Source organism: Tetrao urogallus, assembly GCF_951394365.1.
Source record: "Tetrao urogallus genome assembly, chromosome: 7".
NCBI lineage: Eukaryota > Metazoa > Chordata > Aves > Galliformes > Phasianidae > Tetrao > Tetrao urogallus.
Genome location: NC_136820.1, coordinates 44,752,881 through 44,763,541, shown reverse-complemented (window position 1 = coordinate 44,763,541; position 10,661 = coordinate 44,752,881). Strand labels below are relative to the sequence as shown.

At 45.1% G+C, this 10,661-nt stretch overlaps 1 protein-coding gene across 1 annotated transcript; it reads right to left on the bottom strand.

The window, feature by feature from the left end:
* Positions 1-404: 404 nt before the first annotated feature.
* XRCC2 (X-ray repair cross complementing 2) lies at positions 405-10,241 on the bottom strand (the record flags this gene model as incomplete). Its single annotated transcript, XM_079538578.1, has 3 exons — positions 405-1,120; positions 5,515-5,596; positions 10,203-10,241. The coding sequence occupies 3 exons, from the start codon at positions 10,239-10,241 to the stop codon at positions 405-407; spliced, it is 837 nt and encodes a 278-aa protein (XP_079394704.1).
* Between the last annotated feature and the right edge of the window lie 420 nt (positions 10,242-10,661).

Genomic DNA, 10,661 nt, shown 5'->3' with positions numbered 1-10,661 from the left:
TTTTTGGAAAGAGAACACTTGGCCTTTTCGCAGTCTACCCCACGGATAAGTAGGCTTCTATTTCTGTACCTTGGAAGAAGAGGATTAAAAAGCATAAGACGCAGAAATGAAGTCAGTACGTTTGACTGCATATTGCAGAGGTTACATTAATGAAAGACACCAGGAGTTTAAAATTATTTCAGTTGCCATTTTCTTGATTTAATTTCCTTTTCGCAATGAGACTGAACATCCACAGCAGTTAAAAATGCCAAGGCGTTCTGCCTTTCTCTTTGTTAAAGAAATTAGTGACAAAAGTTTTTAATCACCCAGCAACAAACAGCTCATTCAGAAGGCACTAAAACCTACCTAGAGCAAATCGGGCCTAAGCACCAAGATTCGCCAGACCTTCCAACGATCAACTGAAATTAAAACTGAACTCCACATTCTGCAATATTAAATGAACGTTTTGCACTGTGGCTTTTTTTGAGGTGGCAAGAAACGAGCGTAAAACCTTTACTGTTGCCAGAATTAAATTGCTTGGAAAAAAATATCCTGTGGGTTACCATTTGTTGCCATGATTTACAAAGATAAGGTCGATAGTCTGCATCAATTTCATGCTGAAGTTTTAAAGGAAAGAAGCTTTCTGCAGAGTTTGTAGATTTCTGCATAATGGACTGTGTTGTGGCAAACAGGACTAAGTGATGCTCCCTCACAAGCTTTTCAAGAAAGTTTGCACATTTCTTCAGATTCATTTCCTGCGAGTTAAGACTCTCCCCTCCGTTACTCCTGTCGATCCAATAAAAAGCTGATATGCTATCTAAAATCAAAAGGCAGAGAGAGGGGTGGGTGCAAAACATGTTTTCTAGAGAATGAAGAGTGAGAAGTAACTGGGTGCTACTGTTACAGTTCACAAGAAAAAGCCTTCCCAGGCAGCGCTTCATCATCTCTTCTGTGCTTTGCTCCAGTCTGTGCTCAAGAATGGTAACGAGACGAAGCATATCAAAATGGTAGTCTGTGTCAATGAACATGACTTCGACTTCCAGTCCCCCTCTTGATTTTGGAATGATGCAGCGGGCTATCAGGTGATAAAGCATTTCAGTTTTTCCTGTTCCTTCTGGACCATGGAATTCAATGACATCTCCTGTTCATAAACAAAGAACAAGCTGTCACACGAGGGCTCTGAGTCAACTCTCAGTGTTCATGAACCAATACTCACTATTCCACTCATTTGAAAAAGCATTTTCGAAAGCCTTGAGAGACATAACAATTGTTTAAATGCTAGTATGCATCTACCAAGAGAAAATCAAACTGTCCTGTGCTTGTCTGCTATCTGCACACATCACAACATCCCGCTGGAACCTGTGACCGTAAGGAGAATGCCTGTATATTTAACACATACTCTTTTCTGTGTTCGTCACGTGAAGCTGCTTCTTTCAACAAGAGGAATTCACAGATTACCTTAATTCCAGGCAATGATTCTCCTGTTGGAAGCAGAGGTTCTCTGTTCACAACTTTCTATAGCGGTGATGCAGGAATAGAGAATCAATTGCAACTGCACTTAAACACGTTTGTTCCTGCCTGAGTTAACAGGGGTTTTCAAGTCACTGCTTAACTTACAGATGATATCCTTGCTTGCAAGGGCACACAGCGCCAAGATGCAGTTTGGGAAGTGTGGCAGTGAAGAACTAAGCTCCTCACCCACTGCAAATGTTTAAAGCCGTTGACACCTGATGTAACAATGCACCCATTTCAATGGCACTCAACCGCCCACCTCTCCCTACTGAAATGCCCTGCTTATCCAATACTGCAATCTCATTTTCCTGAATTTCTGCTACTTCAAAATTTATTTTAAAAGCTGGATTGCCTCCCAAATCCATACTTACCTGTTCTGAATGGCTCTCCCCACTTTTGAGATGAAAGATGACTACACTTCCTATGCCATTAATCTTCACTTTCTCTTCCTGCTCAGAAATTGCAATATCCAACTCCACCACTTGCAGCCAGTCACCGCTCTGCTGTGCCACATACAGCGTTGCACCGGTGACACAACAGAACTCTGGTGCAATTGTAACACCCAAAGGAAGAAGTCCTAAACACACTGGGTAGGTCATGCCCCCACAGCTCAGGTCTGTTGAAATCTTCTAGAAGATTGTGTCAGGTATCTGTCATTAAAGAGCAAAGCGTGCATTCTGCTTGCTACTGGCTTCAGCACAAGCTTTCTGCTGCCCCAAATGGCATTGCTGAACCCAGGTCAATGGCTGGCTTAGGCCAACACGCAATGCAGACTGTTAGACCGACCTTCACACAACACACCTTCAAAGAATGCAGCAATTCCATGCCCTTTCAGAAGCAGCAGTGGACAAATCTGATTTGCTATTCGTAGTGATGCAAATCCATCATTCTGTGCAGTAAGCGTTTGACTTCATCCACTTGAAAATGTTTTATCAAAAGCTCTCTACTATTTCCATTAGTGCCATACACAGAACATTGGTGGGGCCTCTTCTGGGCTGAGCTAACAGACTTAAGTAAAACTTACAGCTTGATGAAGAGCTTTTGTGCTGGCTTATAAATTCTAACAGCAAGACTTAAAGTTTGTTCCATGTTGCTAAACAAGATGCGCACCCAGGCTGGAGTTTGACCAGAACACTTAAGTTATGCTGATGCTCTGAACAGAATAACAGTTTGGGCTATAAGAAAACCTCAAGGGAGCAGGGCACTTCTGTGCCTTCGTGATTACTGAAGGGACTGCCCACAAAAAGAACTGATGCAAAGCAGAACCCATTTATAGGAGTAACTATAAATGCAGGGTTTCCTTCAATTAGAGGCCAGGCTGCTACAGTAAGATAAGGAAGGGAAATTCATCCTTCTGGATCAGAGCAGACAAACGATGACACAGCAGTGCAGGAAGTATGGCCAGCAGTGTTTTCAAAAAGCCACTGACACTATCTCTCACATTAGGTCATGGAGGAAAGCGAGGGATCAGGACCAGCATCATCCATTAATGTCAAAGCACTCTGAAGGGAGGATTAGTATAGAGGTACTGCTCAAAGGATGGAAGCAGCCCGAGAGACTGAGTAGGAATAGACACTTTAACATGGAAGAAAGATAATGGGAAATTGTTGTGTTAGAATTCATGTTGCCTGACATTAACAGTATCAGTAAAGGAATGTTCCATGAGATTGGCAGAACATGCAAAAGACAAACCTACCAGGTTAAGTTAGGCTGGGAAGGTTTGACAGATCAAGGTGGATTATCAGAATTATTTGATAAGAAATTCAGCACTGATAGACTGAAGAAGTATGTTTTAAAGAGCAGCCCAACACACCACTGGGCTCTTAACAGCTTGAACTACTGACAAAACAGAACAGGCCCACGACGGGCAGACTGAACAACACCTCTGCTATGCAGGATAAGCTAAATGATGTTCTGTAAACATCAGTATTCATATAACACTAATCTATTTTAAAACAACATGCTGTGCTCCATCCTAGCCATCAGTTCTGTGTCACTGTTAGAACCACAAGAGTCCTGAGACTTTTCTGTACTCGCTATGCTCCTGAATGTTGGTCAATCTATTTTGTGATGCTGTGTTCAGAAGCGGGCTGTTGGAATCCTCAGCAGCAGCACTGCAGGTTTCATACCATCAAATACCTTGAAGTTACCAGGCTAGTAATTTATCATACCGTGTAGAAGCCGTCACTGATATTTGTAAGTGGGGTAGAAAGGCATAATATTTATTTCAAATTAATTCTGGGTGTTACACTACTGCTGCACATCAGAGCTTTGTATGGACACCCACACCTTCTTGCCAATGGCACAGGAGAAATATGACTGGCTATAGAGGAAGCTTATTTAAAGCTCATGTCATTTTTGCTCTATTCCAAAAGAGCTCAAATGGTATGTAATTAACACATGTGTTCTTAAATATACGATTCCATCATAATTGGAAGCAGTGACTGGAATATCACAGCAGGACCTCTATTAACAGTCCCTATTTCATAATATTCTGACACACGTGTTACGAACACTGAACTGTGATGTAACCTTTGTATGGCTTATTGAAACTTTATATATATTCATGCTGCTTTGTTTCAAATACCATCAGGAAAGAAAAATTTAGGTCATTGCATTGCTTTCATCTCACCATTCCTTCATGGGCCGTGTAGAAAGACCCACTGAAAATGAGGTTTTTGATAAACTGAGGCAGACATTCAACAGGGACTGGATAATGAGAATGCATGTGAAAAAAAACACATGAACTCATAAATAAATATACTGTGGTACTAAAAGACAAAGTAGAAATATAATAAAAGTTGAAGTCCATATATATATATATATATATATATATATATAAAGATTTCTGCTAACATTACACAACTCCATTAGTGTCAGCCAAAAAGCATGAGCAGCACAGATAATAATTCATGCCATTGGTTAAAAGCAAAAGAAAAAGAGAAGTGCTTTATAAGTTCAGTGAATGTATTGGCACAGAGAGAAACCGGTGATGAAATCAAAAAGTTCCCATCCATCTCAGAGCAGAGGTTCTGGAGGAGTGTTTGGACAGCCTTGAACAACCCACAGAGCTCTAAGATCAAGGCAGATATGTTATGAATGGAACTATAAAACCCTGCTGACTGAAGCAGCGAGGGCAATTACTGGCCCCCAAGAGAGGCTTCTCATAGGCTGTTCTACCAGGATGTGCCCCGTTCAGCCTCAATTGTTTCTTATATGTGAAGTACAAAAACAGACCAAAATATAGCATTTTCTAATCCTGCATTTTTAAAAAAGAAAAGTATTTCATCTCAAAAAAGAAACCCCCAATAATAAAACTTCAGGAGGCATTTGAAGCATACACCATTTTCAGGATTCTTCTTGTGGGTAACAAAACAACTCAGAATGGAGAGTATTTAAATCACCTTCTATTATCTGCTCCATTCACAATGACATACCAATATCTCTCTGCCCTTTGTCTTTGTTATATCACATTTGAAACTTCTATGGGTAGGAATCATATATTGCTCAACTCTTAATGTAGTCCCAAGTGCTGCAAAATAATACACAAATGGGCTCACAGAGACTGTGTTTGTAGACTGAGCATCATCCCTCATCCAATTACCTTGATTCTTTTTATTGCTTTTTCTTCTATTTCATCTGAACCTGCTATAATTTGTGGCAATCCAAATTGCAGACATGTTGATAAGTGCTGCAGCCACACACTTCTCATATTAAGTCTATTCATTCATTCATGTACATATAGATAGATAGATATTCAACAACAGTAGTACCTCACAGCATGAGCCTTTCAGTTTCTGATTCATCTGCCTTTGTTATCAGGTATTCCAAGCTTTGTGTACTCAGAACAGCCTTTTCCACTGGAAATCCACAGGATTTCACAACCTGGAAAAGCTGTCCAACAACATCCTAGATTTTCAAGGAATTACTGGATGAGCTCCTTTCAGCTGAGCTCAGTAACTTCTTTCATTACAACTCTTACATTGACAGGTTTGCACAAATATGTTAAAGATACATTTTTACCATGAACAGGAGATCCTTCCTCAGCAAACAGATTAGGTTCAAGGTTTTTCAGAGAACTTCTGCCCTCAAGGCGCGCAAGCAGCTTTAACAAAAAGATAGAAGAGACATGCTGTTACCTCAAAATAATGGAGCTTGGGAATCACTTTCAAAGGATTCCAACAACAGGGAGTTTTCAATGACACTTCTATTTTAAAATGTTTTCATAAATACATATGCAAACCCACAATATGGAGAACAGCAGCAGAAGTCTCCATCTTACCAACGCAGGTCCAATGGCAGTAAGGAACAGATTTACACCAGGAGAAATAAAGGAGAAATAGAAAAACAAACATAAAAGATGCACAGGCAGACTAACAAGAGGGATTATCATAGAATCACAGAATGGCCTGGGTTGAAAAGGACCACAATGCTCACCTACTTTCACCCCTCCTGCTGTGTGCAGGGTCGCCAACCACCTGACCAGGCTGCCCAGAGCCACATCCAGCCTGGCCTTGAATGCCTCCAGGGATGGGGCATCCACAGCCTCCTTGGGCAACCTGTTCCAGTGTGTCACCACCCTCTGTGTGAAAAACTTCCTCCTAATATCTAACCTAAACCTCCCCTGTCTCAGTTTAAAACCATTCCCCCTTGTCCTGTCACCATCCACCCTCATAAACAGCCATTCTCATTTCTGTTTATATGCTCCCTTCAGGTACTGAAAGGCCACAATGAGGTCTCCCTGGAGCTTTCTCTTTTCCAAGCTAAACAAGCCCAGTTCCCTCTACCTTTCTTCATAGGAGATAACCTCTGGTATAGTGCAGCGAAGGCATCAGACAGAACAAAAGGACAGAAGATTATGTGTAACAATCATCACCTCCACACTACTGGTTGAGGTGAAGCATTACCCACCGTGAGTCTTAGCACACTTATATGTAAAAACATGCACATTCATTTGAAAAGTTGTGCAGAACTCCCATGGGCTACCACTCCTATTGCATTAGAGCTACTTGTTCAAACACAGTATAGATTAAAAACAATCCAAAGCAATTAGCCACCAATGGCTTTTCAAGAACCTGTGTAAAGCAAGTCCAGATTTGTAAAGTGAATTCCTCCAAAGTGCACTGCAAAGCGAGCCCATTGTAAAACAAGTTAGCCAAAGTTCATGGACAGTTTCTTAAATTGACAGGTATCCGTGTACCCAGCAGATACTCACCCAACTCTACAGTGCAGTTTTGGCACAGGAGAATCAGCACTTCACCCAATGCTCTTGTTCCCCATGAGTAGCAACACACATGGGAAAGGACCCTCTGGGATGCCCGCAGCACTGCCAGTGCCAAGTATTTAATTCTGCAGGACACCCACCTGTCATTTAAAGATTTCAGCAAAACCAAAAGAAATCTTGTTTGGTTTTATTGCATCCTCCTTAAAGCCAGTCATGGAACGAGCACAAAGCTTTAAATGTACACCATCTTATCTCACTTTCCTCCCTGCTGTATCAAGGAGGAGCTTTTGCTCTGAATTCTCTTAAAAGCTGTTTAAACAGTTGTGTGCCTGTGTTTGCCTTTAATAGCGGAATAAAGCTGCATTAAAGGGCCCTGAATTTACTTGAAGTGATCATGATGGAAATCTAAGTGTGACATTTCCATTGACATTTTAGCATTCCCTTCCATTAAGAAAATGTCAATGTGTTCACCTTTGTTTGCTCGTTCGCACATTACCAGGAAAGCTTTCTGACGAGCCCACCCAGGGGCCATGAATCGCAGGGGCTGACCTCGCTGTGGACCTGCAGACTCTCCTGCCACACTGCCCATGTTTGTGCAGCAAACTGAACATGCCAAGAACTCTTGAGTATTTGGGGAACCAGTAGGGTTCTGCGACCTGGGCGAAGCAAACAACTGGATGGACATGTAAAGAGAACATAGAAACATTTCTGAGCCCCTACACACACACCCAAAATGCAGCTGTGGCCACCCAGACCGCAGCAGCAGCAGCCCCAGTACATGGCAGGAGAAGCTTCCCCAGCAGCAGGGCAAGGACTCTTGCCCCCCTCATGTGGCACTGCAAGCTGTCACAGCCAGGAAACCACCACAGGCTGCTGCTCCTGATGCCCTTTAGCTCCCTGCAACAGGACGGGGGCTGGGAGCAGCAGCACTGCCGGACTGCAACACAAGGCCCCAAGGAAACACATCCCTGCAGCCTGCTGCTCCCTCATTTATCTCTACACTAACAAATACACTCCCTGCAGACTATTTTTTTCTGGAAACGAAGAGCCCCTTTCTCTTCTCAGACTATCACCTCTTCAGCTTCCTGCCACAGCACTGGAAACACACAGCAGAGCAGTGCTATTGTTTAAATACGAATCCGTCATTGTTTAAATGAGTTTATGCACTCATTTTAAATAACTACAGGTGCTCACTCTGAGCAGTCCTCCTGTAGGTAATTTATGGTAATTTGCTGATGATAGCACACCTGTGTTTTTATCAAACTCCTATTTACTTCTGAGTTCTGAAGCAGAATCTCCAAAGGCACTTGCCTCATTAGTGTCACACTGTGAGCAGTGGGGTTTCTGGCAGAAGGAACGAACAATTTGCCTTCCCAGCTCACAAGGGTTTGTCCACACGCTGACAGAAGTGACAGCAGCTGAGCTGTACCGTGATGAGACAGCAGACAGGGATCCCTCACCTCTGCAGGCACAGACAGTGACAAGGCGGGTTTTCCCAAACCAGCAGGAGCTGCCTTGGCTGTGTTCCAGGGAAAGCGTTTCCACGTTGCCTACTTACAGAGTCTTCTAGATAATGGGGGAAAGGGAACATCTATGGGGATTAAAGGGTGGCCTCAGTGATGGAAGTCAGGTGTCTCAGAAGAGCTATGGGTAAAGCCCTGCCATGCAAAAAGCATGGAGAAAAAAGCACCCATAATTTGAAATCGTGTAATTCAGACTTCTGATTCTGTAATTTAGCTGTAGATGCTCTTCCTTTATAATGCTCTTTCATCATCTTTCATAGAAAACATCACCTTTTAGCAACATCCTGGTGGCAGGTCTTCCCTTGTATGCATTCTTGAGAAGTGCAATTATCCATGAAAGAAAATGCACACAGGTGTGCACGCAGGAGTAGGGAATAAGCTATCCAGCATGAGTTAATTGTCATCAATGTCATTAATGACAATGCTCAAATATTTCAGCAGTGTTTGTTATAATTTATCAATGCCATCTTTTTAATAAAGAAACAAGCATTTGAACAGTCCCATCAAGTAAAACATCACACGCTCGCACCATATAAGTCTCAACAAAGCTGGGCATAAAGGTAAGCATATGTGTAGGCCTTGTCAGAAATGAGATATTACTTAATTAAAATGTTAAAGAAATTCAAATTAAATACTTGAACTCTGCTAAGGGCTGTGAGCTAACCTACAGGCTATTTGTAAGTACAAATCTATTTCATGCATGAGACAAATCTTAATTCTCAACCAGCACAACCGCTCCACCTGAACTTCTGTAAACTTTGGGCACGAAGATGTGTGCTAGCAATTCATCACTTATTTGTGATGTACCAATGGCGTTTTATGAGACGTTCTAATTTGTTGCATTAATTTCACTGAAGAATAAAATTGCAAGGCTGTGATCTCCATATAATCCTCACTGAAATCAGATCTTAAGCACCAGGATGTCGGAGGAAGCTTATTTTCAATGAAATGCTGCTTGAAGGGCTTTACCTGGATGGTGTGCATCGCTCCTATGGAGGCAGTGGGGTCACTATCCCTGGGGGGTCCCAGAGCCATACAGATGTGGCAGAGAGCCATGACCAGTGGGTACAGTGGGGTGGGCTGGGATTGGACCTGGTGATCTGAGAGGTCTTTTCCAACCTTCATGATCCTGCAATTGCACTGTAAGACTCCATCAACCCATCGGCTATGGGTTCCTACCTCGCTCAGGTTTGGTCATCAGCGAGTGTTTTAAACGCCAAAAGGCCTTAAGAACATTAGTCCCTTACAATAAAATGGCGTTTTAACGCACAATAATTAAGACCACTCGTGTTGCTACGCTTTTATGTGCTCCACGCAGCGTTACTGCAACAGAATAACGCACAAACTTCCAGGTAATTAACTTACTGATTACAAGCAGGAATAACAACGCCTCAGGAAAGGAAAAACCCAAAGAGCCCCCAAACTGAACCCCCTTGCGTCTGAAGATCAGGATTCTACCATCCGCACAGCACGTAAACCACCACCAGCCTTTCCCCCTCCGTTTCACGGCTTTTCTTCCTCACAGCACCCACTGCACCGTTCGGGAGCGGCAGAGCAAAGAAAACCCTCGTAAAGACATCACCGCCACAGCTCCAAGCGCTCCCGCCTTACGCCGCCACAGGCGCAGCCCCGCAGCCCGCCGCTCCCCTCAGGCGCTGCCCGCCCCCTCCCGGAGCCGTGCTCCAGGGCAGGCGGGGGGAAGGGCGGGGGGAAGGGCGGCGGAGCGGGGGCGGGAGGGGGCGGCTGGGCCGCTGCCCCTCCCCTCACGCACCGCCCTCGCGGGGCCCGACCGACGCGGGGGCGCCCAGCCCAGCCCGGCCCGGGCGGTTACATGGCGCCCGCCCTCAGGAGGCGGGATGAGGCTGGCTGCTCCGTTCCCCGGGCCGAAAGGAGGCGCGGCGCGCAGCCGCTGTCGCCAAGTGGACGCCCCGGGGGTTCCGAGGGGAGCGGGGGCAGCGCCTCACCTGAGTGCCCGACTCCGCCCTCCGGAACGCGTCACCCATGGCGCGGCCGGGGGAGGGGGTGCCGCTCCGTTCCCGATCCCCCTCCGGCCCGGCGGGCAGCGGCAGCTGCGCAGTCGCGTTGCGGCTGGGCGGCAGCTGACGGTGCCGTGCGCGTGCGCGTGCGCGGTTCGAGCCGCGGGGTGGGCGGTTCGGTGGCGGGTTCGAGTCCGTTGGTGTCTGTGGTGCTTGGTGTTCCCGTGGGCGCAGTCTCTGCGGGGAGGCGGATGTTTGTTTCTTTTTATAAAAAAGGTTTATCTCCGTTGTAGGTCGTTTGTTTTTCTCTTGAGATGGAAGTGGGCGTTTAGGAAGGCCTGCGGGCCCTGGGCAGGGCTGGCAGCATCAGGCGCGGTGCCTGTCAGCACAGGAGGCCGCAGCCCCACCCTGAGCCACCGCAGCGTGCCGTGCCGGGCTCCGTGTTCG